Below are 22,051 nucleotides of genomic sequence, written 5' to 3'. Positions count from 1 at the left end.
TCGTATCTCATACCCTATACAAAAGTTAACTCAAAATGGATCAAAGATCTAAACATCAGGTCTAAGACCATAAAACAGTTAGAGGAAAATGTAGGGAAATATCTTATAAATCTTATAATTGGAGGCGGATTTATAGACAGACCTTACACCTAAAGCAAGAGCACTGAAGAAAGAAAGAAAGAAATAGGAACTCCTCAAAATTAAACACTTTTGTGCATCAAAGAACTTCATCAAGAAAGTAGAAAGACAGCCTTCACAATGGGAGACAATATTTGGAAATGACATATCAGATAAAGGTCTAGTATCCAGAATTTATAAAGAGATTGTTCATCTCAACAACAAAAAGACAGCCAACCCAATTACAAAATGGGAAAAAGACTTGAACAGACACCTATCAGAAGAGGAAATACAAATGGCCAAGAGGCACATGAAGAGATGCTCAATGTCCCTGGCCATTAGAGAAATGCAAATCAAAACCACAATGAGATATCATCTCACACCCACCAGAATGGCCATTATCAACAAAACAGAAAATGACAAGTGCTGGAGAGGATGCGGAGAAAGAGGCACACTTATCCACTGTTGGTGGGAATGTCAAAGGGTGCAACCACTGTGGAAGGCAGTTTGGCGGTTCCTCAAAAAGCTGAATATAGAACTGCCATACGACCCAGCAATACCATTGCTAGGTATCTACTCAAAGGACTTAAGGGCAAAGACACAAACGGACATTTGCACACCAATGTTTATAGCAGCATTATTTACAATTGCAAAGAGATGGAAACAGCCAACATCTCCATCAACAGAAGAGTGGCTAAACAAACTGTGGTATATACATACGATGGAATATTATGCAGCTTTAAGACAAGATAAACTTATGAACCATGTAATAACATGGATGGACCTAGAGAATATTATGCTGAGTGAATCCAGCCAAAAACTAAAGGACAAATACTGTATGGTCCCACTGATGTGAACGGACATTCGAGAATAAACTTGAAATATGTCATTGGTAACAGAGTTCAGCAGGAGTTAGAAACAGGGTAAGACAATGGGTAATTGAAGCTGAAGGGATACAGACTGTGCAACAGGACTAGATACAAAAACTCAAAAATGGACAGCACAATAATACCTAATTGTAAAGTAATCATGTTAAAACACTGAATGAAGCTGCATCTGAGCTATAGGTTTTTGTTTTGTTTTGTGTTGTTTTGTTTTGATTTTACTATTATTACTTTTATTTTTTTCTCTATATTAACATTCTATATCTTTTTCGGTTATGTTGCTAGTTCTTCTAAACCAATGCAAATGTACTAAGAAATGATGATCATGCATCTATGTGATGATGTTAAGAATTAATGATTGCATGTGTAGAATGGTATGATCTCTAAATGTTGGGTTAATTTCTTTTTTTCCGTTAATTAAAAAAAAAAAAAAAAGAGAAGGGATAATTGGAGATGAAGGGATACAGACTGTACAACGGGACTGGATATAAAAACTCAGAAATGGACAGCACAATACTACCCAATTGTAATGCAATTATGTTAAAACACTGAATGAAGCTGCATGTGAGGTATAGGTTTTTTGTTTTTGTTTTTTTTGTTTTTTTTCTTTCTATTATTGTTTTAATTCTTATTTTGTTGTCTTTTTATTTCTTTTTCTAAATCGATGCAAATGTACTAAGAAATGATGAATATGCAACTATGTGATGTTATTAAGAATTACTGATTGTACATGTAGATTGGAATGATTTCTAATTGTTTTGTTAATTCTTTTTTTAATTAATAAAAAAAAAAAAAAAATGAAAGAGGATTCGTATCTCATACCCTATACAAAAGTTAACTCAAAATGGATCAAAGATCTAAACATCAGGTCTAAGACCATAAAACAGTTAGAGGAAAACGTAGGGAAATATCTTATAAATCTTATAATTGGAGGCGGATTTATAGACAGACCTTACACCTAAAGCAAGAGCACTGAAGAAAGAAAGAAAGAAATAGGAACTCCTCAAAATTAAACACTTTTGTGCATCAAAGAACTTCATCAAGAAAACAAAAAGGCAGCCTACACAATGGGAGACAATATTTGGAAATGACATATCAGATAAAGGTCTAGTATCCAGAATTTATAAAGAGATTGTTCAACTCAACAACAAAAAGACAGTCAATCCAATTACAAAATGGGAAAAAGACTTAAACAGACACTTCTCAGAAGAGGAAATACAAATGGCCAAAAGACACATAAGAGATGCTCAACGTCCCTGGCCACTAGAGAAATGCAAATCAAAATCACAATAAGGTATCATCTCACACCAACCAGAATGGCCATTATCAACAAAACAGAAAATGACAAGTGCTGGAGAGGATGTGGAGAAAGAGGCACACTTATTCACTGTTGGTGGGAATGTCAAAGGGTGCAACCGCTGTGGAAGGCAGTTTGACGGTTCCTCAAAAAGCTATATATAGACTTGCCATATGACCCAGCAATACCATTGCTAGGTATCTACTCAAGGACATAAGGGCAAAGACACAAACGGACATTTGCACACCAATGTTTATAGCAGCATTATTTACAATTGCAAGGAGATGGAAACAGCCAAAATGTCCATCAACAGAGGAGTGGCTAAACAAACTGCGGTATATACATACGATGGAATATTACGCAGCTTTAAGACAGAATAAACTTATGAAGTATGTAACAACATGGATGGACCTTGAGAACATTATGCTGAGTGAGAATAGCCAAAAACTAAAGGACAAATACTGTATGGTCTCATTGATATGAACTGACATTAGTGAATAAACTTGGAATATTTTGTTCGTAACAGAGACCATCAGGAGATAGAAATAGGGTAAGATATTAGGCAATTGGAGCTGAAGGGATACAGACTGTGCAACAGGACTACATACAAAAACTCAGAAATGGACAGCACAATACTACCTAACTGCAATACAATTATGTTAAAACACTGAATGAAGCTGCATGTGAGAATGATAGAGGGAGGAGGGCTGGGGACATACTGAAATCAGAAAGATAGATGTTAAAGATTGAGATGGTATAATCTAGGAATGCCTAGAGTGTATAATAACAGCGAATTGTACAAGGTACAATTTTAAAAATGTTTTTGCATGAGGAAGAACAAAGGAATGTCGTCATTGCAGGGTACTGAAAATAGATGGTAATTAATATTTTAAAATGTCACCCTCTGTGTGAGACTAAAGCAAAAAATGTTTATCTGTTACAAAATTAATATTTTGACCAGTGCATTTCCTAATATAATTTATGTAGATAGTTTGATTGAATGCCACAAGTACTTGGAATCTCAGGTAGGACATGAGATTTTATTGGTTTGTCCAGAGTGATGCCCCGATGAATCCCAGAGTGATTCGATATGTGAGTGGAAAAGTATCTGCAATGCCCCTTTCGGGGAGTGGTGAGAACGGGGAGAAATTCAACTTCCCCAAGTTGAATTCTTGATATTCTCACAAGCAGTGTGGACAACCAATGCTATAGGCTGAGCCCCCAGTCTTGGGATTTCTTCATATGAAACTTAACCCCAACAAAGGATAGGTGAAGCCTACTTAAAATTTAGGCATAAGAGTCATCCCCAAGAGAGTCTCTTTTGTTGCTCAGATGTGGACTCTCTCTCCAGCCAACACAACAAGCAAACTCACCACCCTCCCCCTGTCTACGTGGGACGTGACTCCCAGGGGTGTGGACCTTCCTGGCAACGTGGGACAGAAATCCTAGAATGAGTTGAGACTCAGCATCAAGGGATTGAGAAAAACCCTACAATGAGCTGAGCACCAGCATCAAGGGATTGAGAGAACCTTTTCGACCAACGGGGGAAGAGTGAAATGAGACAAAGTGTCAATGGCTGAGAGATTCCAAACAGAGTCGAGAGGTTATCCTGGAGGTTATTCTTATGCATCAAGTAGATATCATCTTGTTATTCAAGATGTAATGGAGAGACTTCCGGAGAAGATGGCGGCTTAGTAAGACGCGCGGGTCTTAGTTCCTCCTCCAGAAAAGCAACTAAAGAAACAGAAACAATACAAAACAGCTCCCGGAGTCACGACAGAGACCAAAAAAGACAGCGTACCCCATTCTGGAACGGCTGAACGGGTAGGGAGAATCCACTGCTGTGAGATACCCGAGGGGTGCACGTTTTCCCGGCTGGGGTGGCTGGCGTCTGGGGTCCCCTCCACGCACGTGGCTCCCCGGTCTGACTGGGAACATTGGATAGCGGGGCCCTCCTGTCACGCTTGGCGTCTCGGGCCAGCTGGGCAATTTGGACCGGCACTCCCCCAAGCCACAGCCAGCGACCCCCGCCTCCACGCGCGGTTTCCCGGGCCGACTGCCCCGCAGACAAACGACCGCCACGAGCGCCACCTACTGGGCAGGAAAAGAAAAACAGAGCCCAGAGATTCCACAGAAAAACCTTTCAACCAGCTGGGTCCCACACCCAGGGAGATCTGATCAAATGCCCAGACACCAGCAGAAAATAATGGATGACGCTCGGAAAATTGAAGATATGGCCCAATCAAAGGAACAAACCAATAGTTCAAATGAGATACAGGAGCTGAGACAACTAATGCTGAATATACGAACAGAAATGGAAAAACTCTTCAAAAACCAAATCAATAAATTGAGGGAGGACATGAAGAAGATATGGGCTGAACAAAAAGAAGAAATAGAAAATCTGAAAAAACAAATCACAGAACTTGTGGGAGTGAAGGACAAAGAAGAAAAAATGGAAAAAACAATGGATACCTACAATGGTAGATCTAAAGAGACAGAAGCTACAATTAGTGAACTGGAGGATGGAACAACTGAATTCCAAAAAGAAACAGAAACTATAGGGAAAAGAATGGAAAAACTTGAGCAGGGAATCAGGGAACTGAATGACAATATGAAGCGCACAAATATACGTGTTGTGGGTGTCCCAGAAGGAGAAGAGAAGGGAAAAGGAGGAGAAAAACTAATGGAAGAAATTATCACTGAAAATTTCCCAACTCTTATGAAAGACCTAAATATACAGATCCAAGAAGTGCAGCGCACCCCAAAGAGAATAGACCCAAATAGGCGTTCTCCAAGACATTTACTAGTTAGAATGTCAGAGGTCAAAGAGAAAGAGAGGATCTTGAAAGCACCAAGAGAAAAACAATCTGTCACATACAAGGGAAACCCAATAAGACTATGTGTAGATTTCTCAGCAGAAACCATGGAAGCTAGAAGACAGTGGGATGATATATTTAAATCACTAAAAGAGAAAAACTGCCAACCAAGACTCCTATATCCAGCAAAATTGTCCTTCAAAAATGAAGGAGAAATTAAAACATTTATAGACAAAAAGTCACTGAGAGAATTTGTGACCAAGAGACCAGCTCTGCAAGAAATACTAAAGGGAGCACTAGAGTCAGATACGAAAAGACAGAAGAGAGAGGTATGGAGTAAAGTGTAGAAAGAAGGAAAATCAGATATGATATATATAATACAAAAGCCAAAATGGTAGAGGAAAATATTATCCAAACAGTAATAACACTAAAAGTTAATGGACTGAATTTCCCAATCAAAAGACATAGAATGGCAGAATGGATTACGACCCAGCAATACCACTGCTAGGTATCTACTCAAAGGACTTAAGGGCAAAGACACAGACGGACATTTGCACACCAGTGTTTATAGCAGCATTATCTACAACTTCAAAGAGATGGAAACAGCCAAAATGCCCATCAACAGACGAGTGGCTAAACAAACTATGGCGTATACCTACGATGGAATATTATGCAGCTTTAAGACAGACTAAACTTATGAAGCATGTAATAACATAGATGGACCTAGAGAACATTATGCTGAGTGAGTCTAGCCCAAAACTAAAGGACAAATACTGTATGGTCCCACTGAAGTGAACCGACATTCGAGAATCAGCTTGGACTATATCATTGGTAACAGAGACCAGCAGGAGTTAGAAACAGGGTAAGATAATGGGTAATTGGAGCTGAAGGGATACAGACTGTGCAACAGGACTAGATACAAAAACTCAAAAATGGACAGCACAATAATACCTAAGTGTAATGTAACTAGGTTGGAACACTGAATGAAGCTGCACCTGAAATATGGTTTTTTGTTTGTTTGTTTGTGTGTTTGTATCTTTTGTTTTTGTTTTTTCTTTTTCCTTTTTATATATATATATATATTATTAGTATTATTATTTTAATTCTCTTCTCTATATTAACATTCTATATCTTTTTCTGCTGTTTTGCTAGTTCTTTTCCTAAATCGATGCAAATGTACTAAGAAATGATGATCATACATCTATGTGATGATACTAAGAATTACTGAGTGCATGTGTAGAATGGAATGATTTCTAAATGTTGTGTTAATTTCTTTTCTTTTTTTTGATTAATAAAAAAATTAAAAAAAAAAAAAAAACACAAAAAAAAAAAAAAAAAAAAAAAACAAAAAAAAAGATGTAATGGAGAGGCTGGAGGGAACTGCCTGAAAATGTAGAGCTGTGTTCCAGTAGCCATGTTTCTTGATGATGATTGTATAATGATATAGCTTTCACAATGTGATTGTGTGATTGTGAAAACCTTGTGTCTGATGCTCCTTTTATCTACCTTGTCAACAGATGAGTAGAATATTTGGAATAAAAATAAATAAAAGGGGGAACAAATGTTAAAATAAATTTAGTTAGAAATGCTAGTGATCAATGAAAGCGAGGGGTAAGGGGTATGGTATGTAAAATTTTTTTATTTTCGTTTTTGTTTTATTTTTCTGTTGTCTTTTTATGTCTTTTTCTGAATTGATGCAAATGTGTGGGAAATGATCATGATGATGAATATGCAACTATGTGATGATATTGTGAATTGCTGAGTGTATGTATTGGGAATGTTTTTGCTTCTTGTAATTTTTTTTAATTAATAAAAAATTTTAAAAAATAAAAAAAGAGAATATATGAAAAACTGATAGCCAGCATCATACGCAATGGAGATAGACTGAAAGCCTTCCCCCTAAGATCACGTACCAAGACAAGGAAGCCCACTGTCCCCACTATTTATTCAACTCTGTGATATGAGTTCTAGCTAGAGCAACCAGGCAGAACAAAGAAAAAAAGGCATCCAAATTGGAAAGGAAGAAGTAAAACTCTGATTATTTGCAGATGATACGACATTATACTTGGAAGATCCTGAGAAATTACAGCAAAGTTATTTGAGCTAATAAACAAACTCAGGAAGGCAGCAGGATATAAAATTGATATGCAAAAATCAGTAACATTTCTATACACAGCAATGACCTAGCTAGGAGTCAGTTAAGGAAAAAAATCCATTCAAAATAGCAACTGAAAGAATCAAATACTTAAGAACGAACTTAACTAGGGACATAAAGGACTTGTACCCAGAAAACTACGTAACATTGCTAAAAGAAATCAAAGGAAATCTAAATAGGTGGAAAGACATTTCCTGTTCATGGGCAGGAAGGCTAAAAATAGTTAAGATGTCAATTCTCCTCAAACTGATCTACAGTTTCAACAAATTACCAAACAAAATTCCAGCAACCTACTTTGAAGATTTGGAAACGCTAACTACCAAATTCATGGAAGGGAAAGAGACCCCGAATAGCTAAAATCATCCTAAAAAAGAACAACAAAGTGGGAGGATTAACAGTCCCTGACTTTAAAACATATTATAAAGCCACTGTGGTCAAAACAGCATGGTACTGGTACAAGGACAGAAGCACTGACCAATGGAACTGAATCAAGAGTGAAGAAATAGACCACCAAATCTATGGTCAACTGATTTTTGACAAGGCCCCCAAAAATCTGAACTGGGACAAAATAGTCTTTTAAATAACTGGGCATCAATAGCCAAGGGAATGAAAGAGGACCCCTATCTTACACCCTACACAAAAATTAACTCAAAGTGGATCAAACAGCTAAATATAAGAACTAGCACCATAAAGCTTCTAGAAGAAAATGTAGGGAAACATCTTCAAGATATAGTGATAGGAGGTAGCTTCCTAAACTTTACACCTAAAGCACAAGCAACAAAAGAAAAAATAGATAAATGGAAACTTCTCAAAATCAAATGCTTCTGCACCTCAAAACACTTTGTTTGTCAAAGAGGTAAAGAGACAGCCAACTCAATGGGAGAAAATATTTGGAAATTACATATCACACAAAGGTTTGATTTCCTGTGTATACAAAGAAATCATACAACTCAACAACAAAAGAACAAACAATCCAATTACAAAATGGGCTAAAGATACAAATAGGCATTTTACTGAAGAGCAAATACAGACGGCTAAAAAGCACATGAAGAGATACTCATTTTCACTGGATATAAGGGAAATGCAGATCAAGACTACAATGAGATACCACCTCACACTTATAAGAATGACCGCTATTATACAAACAGGAAACTACAAATGTTGGAGAGGATGTGGGGAAACTGGGACACTTACGCACTGCTGGTGGGAATGTATAATGGTGCAGCCACTATGGAAGAACGTTTGGCCATTCCTTAGGAAACTAAATATCTAGTTGCCCTATGACCCAGCAATAGCACTACTTGGTATATACCCAGAAGAGCTGAAAGCAATGACACAAACAAACATCTGCACACTAATGTTCATAGTAGCATTATTCACAAATGCCCATCAACAGACGATGGATCAATAAAATGTGGTATATACATACGATGGAATATTGTGCAGCAGTAAGAGAAAATGACATCCTGAAGCACATGTCAAGATGCATGAGCCTTGAGGAGGCATAATGCTGGGCGAAATTAGCCAGACACAAAAGGACAGATACTGTATGATTCCACTTTTATGACCAGCATAAAGGTATAATTAGAGGCTTATAGTACAGAATATAGGGGACTTAGAGATACATAAAAGTTAGAGATGGGTGAATCATTAGCTAATGAGGATGAACTCCAATGTAAGAGAATAGACAGGAGTGAAGGTGATTCTCTAGTGGGTCTAGAAGTAACACTACCATATTGAAGATGAACAAGATTGAAAGGGGTTGTATAGACCTATGTATCCCACTGACTCACACTAGAAATATGAATGAGTTCTCTTAAGAATTACTTCAAAGTTATGATTCTTGTACAAAGAGTGTTTAAGTCCAGGGTACAGGGGGAAAACTGCTATTGCATGCTATGAGTTATGTTCAAAAGGAAACCATAAGCACTACCACAACAACAACAAAGGTGAATAATGGGGTGAGGGACAAGAGTTAAGAGGAGGTTTAGATTTCCTATTTGGTAAGGGTATGTTTATTGGTTTTCTGTCTCTTGGGAATAATGAAATTATTTAAAATTGAGAATGTTGGTGGACTTTGGGCCCTCTACATGATGCCCAATGAATGCAGGTGGCGGAAGGATGAACTGATAGAGAAGTAGATCGGCGAACAATGGTGTATACTTATGAATGAAGGTTGTGCTGCTACAAAAAGGAACAATAACGTGAAGCATTCAACAATGTGAATGAACATGAGGGACACTTGGTGAGACAAAATAAGCCAGAAACAAAAAAACAATGGTAGGCAAACTTTAGAAAATGCTTATAAGAAAACAGGGGCCTAGATTGTAAGCTCTTACAGCAGACACATTAAGTCCGACTGGTGATTATTAGTTCTGGATTTTGAGAGGCAGTTTTACATGTATAGCCTGACACTTAACACATAAGAACGAAGCCGGAACAGATTGGGGTCAAAGAAATTCAGAACATAGGAGTAAGGAAGACAGTGTCTGTATTTAGAACCACACATACTCTTTGAGACCAATGGAAGAAAGGTTTATTTGATCTGGAACTGAAATTTTCTGTAGTGCATAATATAATTCAACCTATCTGTATAGCTCATTTAAACAACTGAAACACAGGAAGCACAGAATACGAAAGAGGTCCTTTAATCGTGTATAGATTATTGTAATGCCTGGAAACATCCTAGAGTATATTAAACAGATAATCAAAAAGCATTGGCAATGGGTAACTGGAGCTGAAGGGATACAGACTGTGCAACAGGACTAGATACAAAAACTCAAAAATGGACAGCACAATAATATCTAATTGCAAAGTAATCATGTTAAAACACTAAATGAAGCTGCATCCGAGCTATAGGTTTTTGTTTTGTTTTGTTTTGTTTTTACTATTATTACTTTTATTTTTTTCTCTATATTAACATTCTATATCTTTTTCGGTTGTGTTGCTAGTTCTTCTAAACCAATGCAAATGTACTAAGAAATGATGATCATGCATCTATCTGATGATGTTAAGAATTACTGATTGCATATGTAGAATGGTATGATTTCTAAATGTTGGGTTAATTTCTTTTTTTCCGTTAATTAATAAAAAAAAAAAAGCATTGGCAAAGTCCCCTGAGGGAGGGGAGAAAGACTATGGAACTATTAAACCTTACCGTTAGGGAATCCCCTACTGTGTCAAACTTTAGGGACACCCAAATCAATAGGCCATGCCCTCAAACTTGAGGTTTACTCTTGTGAAGCTTACGTAGGTAGCAGAGAAGCTTAGACTACCAATAGGCATGTCTGAGAGTTACTGCTGGAGGACCTCTGTTGTTGCTCAGATGTGGCCTCAGTCTTTCTAAGCCCAACTCTGCAAGTGAAATCATTGCCCTCCACCCTACATGGGACATGACATCCAACGGTGAAAGTCTCCCTGGCGATGTGGGAGATGACTCCCAGGGATGAATCCAGACCTGGCACCATGGGATCAACAATTACATCCTGACCAAATGGGGGAAAAGAAGTGTAATTAATAAAGGATCAGTGGCAGAGAGAGAGTTCAAATAGAGTTGAGAGGCTACTCTGGAGGCTGCTATTACGCAAGCTTCAGGTAGACCTTGCTACCAATCATAACCTGCCAAACCCCAATTAGGACCATTCCAGGCAATCCTAAAGAACACCTAGGGCAATATTTAAGATTCCACAAGGGTTCCAGGCACAAGTGTAACTTTCCAGAAACCTACAACCTCCAGATGGGTCCCTCGTCCAGATAAGTCCTGAAAGCCAGCCCAGCCTCTCCAGAACATCAGATAGATCCATCTTCCTACACTATATTAGTGACAGACCCTTTCAATATCAAAAATTTAGAACTGCCATAGCCCAAACTACCCCAAAGAAGGTGTGGAAAGATCAAAGGTGATGGTGGAATTATACTTAGAAGACAAGACTTAACAAATGAGTACAAATGCTGAATCATTAAATTGACAGCTCTTTTAGGCTCCAGTATTTTAGAGCAGCTAGAAGTAAAAACCTAAAATTGTGAAACTGTAACTCATGTCAAAGTTTGAAATATGTTCTACAACTAATTGTGGTGCTGTGCTTTGAAATTTATAGCTTTTTTGTATATATATTATTTTTCACAAAAAAAGAAGGAAAAAAAAGTCGATTATGATGATAAAAATGTATTTAAGTCCTCTAGCCTCCTATATTCTGGAACAGCTAGAAGGAAAAATATGAGAGGCTCGTATGTAGCCCATGACAAACTCTGGGATCTATCCTGTAACCACTTTTTGAAGTGTGCTTTGAAAACTATTGCTTTTTTATTTCTTTGCTTTGTATATATGCTATATTATACAATAAAAAAAGTTAAAAAAAATGGTACTGTTACAAGAACAGACTTATAGACCAAAAGAATTAAATTCAGATTTTAAAAATAGTTCCTCACATCTATAGTCAGCTGATTTTTGACAAGGGTGGCAAGTCCACTCAATGGACTAAGAACAGTCTCTTCAACAAAAGGTGCTGGGAAAACTAGATGTCCACATGCAAAAGAATGTAGATGGATCCCTATCTTTCATACCATATATAAAAATTAACTCAATATGGATCAAAGATCTAAATATAAGAACCAAAACTATAAAACCCCAAGAAGAAAACATAGTGAAGCATCTTTAAGACTTTATGTTTGGCAACGATTTCTTAGTCTTTACACCAAACACATGAGCAACAAAAGAAGAAATAAGATAAATGGGACTTCATCAAAAATGAAACCTTTGTGTAAGACTTTATCATGAAAGTAAAAAGACAATCTAAAGAATTGGAGAAAATATTTGGAAACAACATATCTGATAAGGATTTAATATCTAGAATTTATAAGGAACTCCTACAACTCAACAACAAACAGACATTAAAAAAACGTTTAATGGGCAAAAGACTTGAATAGATATTTCTCCAAAGAATATATTCAAATTAGGGAAATGCAAATCAAAACTATAATAAGACATCATTTCACACCCACTAGAATGACTACTATTTAAAAAGCAGAAAATATCAAGTGTTGAAGAGGAAGTAGAGAAATAAGAACACTCATTCATCTTTGGCAGAAATGTAAAATGATGCAGCCATCGTGGAAAACAGTTTGGCATTTCTTCAGAAAGTATAGAATCACCATATGACCCAGCAATCCCACTACAGCAATATACTAAAAGAACTGAAAGCAGGGATTTCATGCATAGTAATGATTATAGCAAGTAATAGCACAACTGCTAAAAGATGGAAGTAACCCAGGGCCTAATGACTGATGAATGAATAAAATGTGGTATGTACATACAGTGAAATATTCAGCAGTGAAAAGGAAAAAAATTCCAACATATATGATAACATGGATGAACCCTGAAAACATCTTGAATGAATAAGCCAGATACAAAAGGACATCTATTATATGATCTCATTCATATGAAATAATTAGAATAAGCAAATTCATATAGTCAGAAACTAGAGTTCAGGATACTAGGATCAGGGGGTGGAGGTACGGAATGGGGAGTTAATACTTAATTAGTGCAGTTCCTGTTTGTGGTGATGAAAAAGTTTAAGTAATGTATAGCAGTTGTGGTAACACAGCATTGTAAATGCAATTAACAACGTATATACAAAGAATGTATATAACAAAGAATGTATATCTGAATTTGGCTAAAAAGGGAAATTTGGGGTTGTACATACATCAATATGATACAATTTTTTTAAATAAACAAAAAAGAACCACAGTACTACACAACACAAATAGTGAACCCTTATGTAAACTATGGACTATAGTTAACAGTACAATCGTAGTATTTTCACATAAGTTATAACAAAGGCACCATACTAATACAAAATATTAAAAGTGGGGACAGATATATATGAGCTCTAACTTCTTGCATGATCTTTATGTAAACCTACAACTTCTCTTATTTAAAAAAATGATGTGGGCGGGCCACGGTGGCTCAGCAGGTAAGAGTGCTTGCCTGTCATGCCCAAGGACCCAGGTTCGATTCCCGGTGCCTGCCCATGTAAAAAATAAATAAATAAATAAATGATGTAAGAAAATCCCCGATTATGAGATGATATTTGCAACAAATTAATACCCAGAATATACAAAGAATTTCTATAATGCCATAAGAAAAAGAGAGAAACACAATAGAAAAATGGGCAAAGACAGGAGCAGGCAAGAAAAAGTGTCCAACCTTTTTCAACCTATTAATCAAGAAATACAAATTTTTTTAATGAGATATCATTTGACATTCTTTCAACTAGCAAAAATGTAAGTGACAATACTATGTGGGGTCAAGGACATGCAGAAACAGAAACTTATACATTGCCAATGGGATTGTAAATCAGTTCAACCTCTTGGCAGAGCAATTTGGCACTACCTTATAAGGCTGAAGATGTGCACACCCTATGATAAAACAATTACATTTCTGATTGGGAAAGTAGCATATGTGCACAAAGAGCTATTCACTGTTCCATTTTACATAATAGAGAAAACTGGAAAATGTTCAAATGGAAAAAATTAATTATATATTCACATGTTATAATACTGATCTTGATCTGCAAATAGCAACACTGAAAACAACTTAAAAACATAACATTGAGGGGTTTCTTTAAAAAAAAGAATAGTGACAATTATTTACAGTATGGTATCATTCTATAAACCTTTAAACTCACAAAACGATACTATATATTGTTAATGCATGTTCGTATATGTACTGTAAGGATAAAACTGAATACTTACCAGAAAACATCCACCAGAATAAGTTGAAAGCAAGAGAAAGAGGGGGAAAAGACTAGAAAGGAGATAAGAGAGGGCTGGAATTTACTCTATAATGTAGTTAATTGGTTAGTCTGACATAACTATAATGTTAACATATGTTCATTCCAGATTGTGGATGTATGAGTGTTTGTTATAGCATCTTTTGCATTTTTTCCTAAAATAAAAAATTTTAAAGAAATCTATTTAATAAAAAATAAAAAAATCTTAGGGTTCAACCTCCCTCTCCAGTCTAGGCCTTTTAGCATTGAACCTTTTACCCAATTCAATTGGACCTTTCTACCTAAAACTAAATATCTAAAATGTATTACTTTCTCCTTATCTCTCAGGGCTTCTACAATCTTTCTGCTGATATGGTTGCCATACATTATTCTGCTTAAAACTTTTCAATATTTCCCAACAACCAAAAGCACAGATGCTCAAACAAAACAAATAAAAACAGAATTGCCCTTGTGGAAACAAGGACCTGCAAGTTCAACCTCAAAGTAAGCTAACTATTCACAACAGCTTGAAAATTTCTGTTATGCAAAATACAATTTAAATTCCTTAATATGATAATGAAGTCCTTCATCTCCTGGACCCCTGTATTTCCAAGCATATCTCCTGCCACTCTCTGATTCAAACTACAATTTTTATCATATGCTTGTATTTTTTCACACACAAATGGGTCTCATCTCTAGGATCTTAGAAAATGCTATACTTATCAGGACCACAAAAACTTGTTCCAGTGCTTACCACATGTACACACAGCTTTACATTTTCTCTTTTTAACGCTTACTTTAACATATACATTCTGTACTAGTGAACAGGCCTCTGTAGCCAGAAAAAAAATCTCAGGACTAAAACAAGGTAGGCCAAATGTCCAAGAAAATCACAGCGCTCTCTTTATCTTAACATCCTCATTTCTATCCAATCATCTTGTAACCTTGCCTCCTGGTACTTCTCTATCTCTTACAACAAATTTATCCAACAATATAACTGTTCTTTTACTCCCACTTCTGACATTTTTATTATCTTTCTAGCTTCTGCTACTGCTAAGGTTCTGACAGCACCAATCTAAGAGTTTCCTTTTTGACAGTAAATGAAATCCTACTAATAACTGACTTCAATTCCTTCTCTATTAATGATGACAGGTTAAATGGGACAGTCAAGTGAATGCTGCTGACAGTTTCAAAAGCAGTGCATTAAAGCAAAAGGTGCAAGATCAGCCTTTTGGAGTTGCTGCATTTAATAAGGTTTAAACTCAATCTTCTGCTTCAAAAAGCTAAAGAGTCCAATTTATCAATTCAGCATAGAATGATCAAGTTCTGGAGTATTCACAATAATAAAATTCATGAAAGACTGTTTCATCCTATGCAATGTCAACTCATGAATTTAAAATAAGGATATATTAGATTAATCATTCCTATTATCCAGGATACTCTATTCTTGGTATCAAAATGTCTAGATCTAGAAAATCAAATTCACAGTCAGTTATCCAGCAAGCAAGAAATTGAAATAAGATGAACTAATGGTCCTCTGGGAATTGAATATACTTTTCTAATGATATGAATACCTGTATTTACCAAACAAGGCTTTAGCAGAGTTTCACTTTGGGTGGTTACAGTGACTAAATGACAGACAGTAATCAAAGGATTAGAAAGTTGTTTTTTTATGTCACAGCAACAGTCCAAAGAAACAGTCAAGAATTAGGTGTCAAAATAAATCCTCAGTGTAACCAGAACAATCTTCTAAAAGAAGATGGTAAATAAATTAACATGCCTTGAAAAACAAAATTAGAATGCTTACAACAATCTTGAGAAACATAATCCTTTACAAACCAAAGGGTTAAACTTTACTTACATGAAGGAATAATGAACTGTGGTTCAGTGTTGCCTGCGTAGCCAAGCTTGGTATACCTAAAAGCACAAAGTCATCAACACAGGTTTAGATAATACTCCTCCTCTCTATTATCTATGATTATTTTTTTTAAGCTCTCCAAGTCCTAAAATAGCAAGCTTCAGAATACTCCCTTGAAATAAATAAAACTTGTAATCACTAAGAATCAAACACTAATTTCATATAAGAAAGAAAGAAGTTAGAAAATTTTAAATATGTTTTTACTGGAAAAACACACACATATTAACAGATCAATTACACCTATATCCCTAGTGACTTTAAAAGTGTTTTTAAATTCTTATAATCTTTACAAAAACACTGAGAAAGAAGTAATAGATACCAACCCTATTTTGCAAACAAGAAAATGAGGCACTGAGAACTTAGTTAAGCTGTGCAAAGGTGCAGAAAAAGGATCCAAATCTAATTACACAGGCTCAAAGTTCCAATGCTGGTTCACAAGGAAGCGTAATTACTTCTCAAACTTACTGAACTTTCTTTGGGGTTAGAAAATGATTATATAATTTTCTTAAAATGTCATGGCATATGTCTAGAAACAGCTATTGCCATCTCCTGAGAAGCATCTGACAGGAGCATATCTTTATCATCTCATTTCAGAACAAGCCCATTTTCTGTCAAGATATTCTGTATAATAGATTCCAAAAGTCTTAACTAAAACAAATGCCAAAATACTACTATTTGCTCCAAAAATCATTTGCTAATCTCCTAAATATAAAAAAAGAAAAAAGAAACACTCAGAACCATCTGCTGGAAATGAAAAGTTGAAATGTAAAAGTAAACTGAAAAGACTCATGGCTCTTCCTTTCTTATTAAAACTACTTTAGTTGGGCCACGGTGGCTCAGCACAAGAATGCTTGCCTGCCATGCCAGAGGACCCGGGTTCGTTTCCCAGTGCCTGCCCATATATAAAAAAATAATAAAATAAAATAAAATCTTAAAAAAAAAAAACTACTTTAGTTAATAGTAATGCTGAAAGTCTAGATTACGGAGCCATTATTCTATAATAATGCATATAGTGAATAAAAATACTTTCTGGAAGCATTGAATAATTTTATTAAATCATCGTTTTATAATTATTTCAAGTTGTTTGATACTAAATTTTTTTGATGTGGTAATATGTTCCAAATTCTAATAAATTGATTAATTAATTTAAAATGTATTTTAACATATAGTAATTACTATTTTTGAACAGAGACAATGAATAGAGTTTGGGGATACAAAAAAGCAGCTTAGCTCCCCTCTTAAATTACACCTTACTGAACAATCTACACAGGATCTCAGGTATTTGTTCTACAGGAGGCAGGACAAGCCTAGGCCCTGAAATCCATCAGTTTCTGAAAGGCAAGATCCTTCTGAGGCCCTCCTGACCATCCCAAGCTCCATAAATTATCAGAGCTAGGAACAAAGTACAAAGACCAAAGGGACCAGGCTTCACTAGACTGACAGGAGAAGTCTCAAAGTCAACCCACAGCTTGGACGTTTCCCAAACTAAGGGCAACATAATACTGAACTTTTTTCAGTATGATTCCACATAAATTCCACCCTAGTTCTGGAAGTAAAAAGACAATAAATATTAATATACTGAATTACAGATCTAAGGCTAAAACAGCCTAAAGAATCCAACACGCAGGCGAGAAATCACTAAAATCACCAAATGTGAAAAAAGTTTGTGTTTTTATCATACCACATTGCCTACCTCAAAAAGGATTATGCACCTTGCATTTAAATAAACCCGCCTTCCCATGTAGTTAGATTAAGAGTTCCATGATGACTAGAATGGAATCTTTTTTCAATGTTATATCTCCATCACCTGGCGCAGTGTCTGGCACTTGGCAGACACTCTATAAATAACTGCTGAATTCTTACTAGGTATAAGAAAAGGTAATCACTGTCAAACTTGTAGGGGAAAGGACCAATGTTTGAAAGGGGGATGCTCACAGAAAAAGAATCTGATGGAACTAGAAAAGAATGTAGACATCATCTAATATAATTTCCCCAAATGAGGAGTACAAAATAGCTTTTCTGTGTATAGTCGTTTATCCCCTTAAAAGAAAACACCTGAAACAAATACAGTAAAATACAAATTTTTATTAAAATTAGATGCTAGGTATCATTCACATCTGCTATATTTTTATTTGTATTTTTGAAGGGCAACAAAGTATATTGTATTGGTTAAGATCCTACACTTTTGCACCAGACTGCCTCAGTTCAAATTCCAACTCTGGTATTTACCAAATGAGTACCTTTAGACAAGTTACTTCACCTATCTGTACTTCTGTTTCCCTACTGTAAAATGGTGTTAATAGTAGACCTTATCTTCTAGGGTTAATTAAATGAGTTAATAGGTTTTAAGCACTCAGGACAGTGCTGCTTACATAAGTTTTAATTATTATTATTATTACTTCTAATATTATTTTTCTATATGTTCAAAATATTTCATAATTTAAAATTTTGAAAAGATAACAAAAAAATTGGGTGGACCATTGGTGGCTCAGCAGACAGAGTTCTTGCCTGTCATGCCAGAAATCCCAGTTTGTTTCTCGGTGCCTGCTCATGTAAAAAAAAGTGTCCTGTATCCATAAGTTCCTTCTTTCTGCTATATACTCCACCCCCTCCTGCAGGGACCAGTCTAATTTTTGTAGTGGTGAGAATAAAATGCAAAAGCAAGTCGAAAATCTAGTAGATATCAAATATTTTCAACAACTATATATCACCTAGATTCCAAAGTTTTGTACCTTGATATCACAAACTATGACCCATAAACTATAGCAACCAAAGGTCAGACTGCAAAAATAGATTTCAGCACTTTTAGGCCTATAAGCTCTAAAATTCAACTAAAAACTTCTAACATGCCACTTGGCAACAGTAACTGGATTTCAGATTCTGAAATCAGAGCATTTTTTCTGATAAGGCAGCCTTCAAAGTAGGTCTTCTGTCATAGTCACGTAGGTTCCTTCACCATCAATAACACTTAAGCAAACAATAATTTCCAGAACTGAAGCAAACTAATATTAAGATAGGTCAATATTCTCATGTATTAACAATGAATTATGATGTCTTCCCTTACCATCCTAGCAAAACTGAAAGCATTAAAAAAAAACAAAAAAACACTGGCAAAAGTACAACTATTCAGATCATTTTATAATTTAACATTTTTTAATTTTCTTGTACAATTCCTCATGTAGTACCATATATATCTGAGAGCTTTTGTTACTTTAAATAATCACAATATAATGAATATCCAACAAAATTTTTGAAAAAGAGACACTGAAATTTAAAATGCTAATAAAATCTGCGTCAACACTGTCTCATATCAAACTTCAATGAGAAACTATTAAATTATTAAATATAATATTAAATATAATAAATATAATATAATATTGTGACCTAATAAGTGCTCATCCTGTAATTCTTTTCTAGGAGAAGAACACAGTGCTAGACTGGCATGCCCCAGTAGGGATGTTCTTATAGTGACTCAATTACATGAATAACAGAACCAAAAAAAAAAAAGTAAAATGCAATTCTTAAAAATGAAAATAAACATTTTTTTAACAAAATTTAGTAGCTAGGAACTATGTAGAAGGCACTGTATTAGTCACCGAAGATACTGAGAGAGGAAACGAAAGAAAACATGGCCCCAATCCTTAGTATTCTTCAAAATGCTTATGTACATATTTGAAACATGATTTCAAATTAAATTTCCAGTTATGGTAGGATAATGGGAGGCAGGTTTAAGATCTGGAGAGGATTCCAGAAAGAAACTACCACATTTGGCTGATCAGATCACCTGGGAAGCTTCTAAACTACAGATTCCCCTGGGTCTATACCAGAATCACTGACATTAGTATCTCCAGAGAAGGAGGCTGAGCAGCATCTATATTTTTAACATCCACTCCTCCCTCCCATCCCACCCACACCCCACATAACTTGGTTCTTAATAATCACTGACTTAAACTACACCAGTGCAATCATCCTTAAAATTTTTATATAATGCAAGCTCTCCTATCTCATTTTCACATCCTAACAAAATCACCTACCACCTACCATCTTTACCAAGTGAAATGCATCTGTAATGTCAATGTTTAACACTGATCAGAAGTTCAAAATAAAGGACTAAAATGTACCAATTTTGTATTATTTAGAAGGCTGTGTTAAGGCATTCTATGAAAAAATATGTGGGAAATGCTTTTCAATTCAAACTATTTATGTATTAAGATAGTTTTAAAAAATCAATCCATTACTAGAAAAACTCTAAGCTCAAAAGAAAAACATCTAATGCTTAGGAAGAGATGATAGCAAATTTGTAATTAATGCTATGTACAGATAACATAAATATAATTTGAAAATAGCTGAAAAACAGTATATATTTATGATGAGAGAAAGTTAATGGGGCTACAATGCTGGGTTCAAATCCCAGGACCACCATTTCCTAGTTGTGTGATTTTAGGCAAGTAAATTAATTCATATCTCAGCTTCTTCATCTGTAAAATGGAGATGATAATCCCTACCTCAGTGTTGAATATTACCATATTTGGAAAATATTTCCTAATTTAAGGCATAAAAATAGGATCTCATTGCTCCATAATTTTCGCTTATTTATCTATGTACTACTGAGCATTATTTGATATATACTTATAATTCATATTTCTTCCATGAATTGTCCTTAGATCATTTTTTAACTGGAGTTTTAGTGTCTTCTAACCAGTTTGTGTGAACTCATTTAAAACTGAGGATATTAATGCTTACTTATATGTAATCTTAATTCTTCCCAGTTTATTGTTTTATTTTAACTACACTCTTTCTGAAATGTAATTGTTCAAACAGTCTGGGTGATAAACTATTTTTCTTGAGTAATTTCCTTCATTATGTTTCTACTCTAAAAGTTACTCTCATACTGAAATTTAATACTGTTTTTCTCCATTTTATGTTCATTCTTTTTGCTTCAAGTGGGAAGAGCTATATCAATCAAATTTTTCTAAACTTGAGTATGTAAGAAATCAATACCACTAACTTTTATGTTAAAAAGTTATGGGTTTTTGTCTGTTTGCCTTAATATTACCATTCAAAAGGACAATCGGAATAGTGGAGGCGGGCATCATTCACAACACACATAAACCATGCTTACAAATTGCCAGCCCAGATTCTCAAATTCAATGGCAGCCTGACCTAAAGGTCTTAGGTCAGAAAAGATACAAGAAAGCTATGGAAATACAATCAATAGCTACATAAAGTAATATCAGTAATTACACTTCAAATTTTTAAACAATATGTTCTCAGAATTCAAATACCAAAACAATAAAAAAGGCATCCACTAAGAACTCTCATTTTCACTTCTATAATCTATCACCCACCCCATTTCTGCCTTCCATCCACCTCCTATTTTGTTGCATCCTTTCAATCTTTACGTAAAAAACAATATATCCTTATTTGCCCCTAACATTTTAAACAGGCTTTGCGCAGAGCCTCATCAACTCTATTTGTTAAATGTCACTATCTTTGAACAGCAGTAATATGTAGACTTTTCAATTCTGCAAAGTCAGAAGAATCAATCTGACTACTGTCAACTCAACATATTTATATATAATTGAAATTCCTCCTACAACCATGTGTCTTGAGCAGAAGGTGACGATGTAAGCTCAATTTATATTTGAAAGTAGAAATGTTGCATCTTAGAATAGTGGTTTCTTTCAAACCTCCTGTAGGGAGGTTCTTTTGAGATTCCTTAGGAGTCCTGTCTTCTATTCTACCCTTCAACCAGTAAACTCGATAACCTCCTGAGATTTACAAGGCTTTAAAAACAATGTGATTACAACTGCTTTAGAATATGGTTTTGATAAAATTGTTTCCAGATCTTACTGATAACAGTTTTTAAATAACACATACTTTCCAACTGTTTACTATAAATTAACATAAATCAATTTTTAAAATATTCCTCAGGGTTGTACAAAAAAGGATACTCAGTTCAATATATAAATTTGTTAATTATCTTATCTAGATCTAATATCCTTTTTACCGTTGTCCGTTTTGATCCGCCCTTATATTTTACATTGATTAAAATACTTGCCCATTTCTCTTTCTATTTGAAGTATTTTTTAAT

The 22,051-nt window shown here is 35.2% G+C and overlaps 1 protein-coding gene across 5 annotated transcripts in view; it reads right to left on the bottom strand.

Moving 5' to 3' along the window:
* The window catches only part of ACTR3B (actin related protein 3B), a 215,728-nt gene that overhangs the window by 160,581 nt on the left and 33,096 nt on the right, over positions 1-22,051 (bottom strand). For all 5 annotated transcript variants that reach the window (XM_077150823.1, XM_077150833.1, XM_077150804.1 and 2 more), the window contains exon 2: positions 15,901-15,956. In XM_077150823.1, coding sequence (XP_077006938.1) covers positions 15,901-15,956 — 56 coding nt within the window. The remainder of the gene's footprint in view (positions 1-15,900; positions 15,957-22,051) is intronic.

The sequence above is a fragment of the Tamandua tetradactyla genome, chromosome 1 (genome assembly GCF_023851605.1).
Source record: "Tamandua tetradactyla isolate mTamTet1 chromosome 1, mTamTet1.pri, whole genome shotgun sequence".
In the NCBI taxonomy this organism is placed as follows: Eukaryota; Metazoa; Chordata; class Mammalia; order Pilosa; family Myrmecophagidae; genus Tamandua; species Tamandua tetradactyla.
Note: the sequence above shows the minus strand (reverse complement) of the source record. Positions and strands in the feature narration are given on the sequence as shown.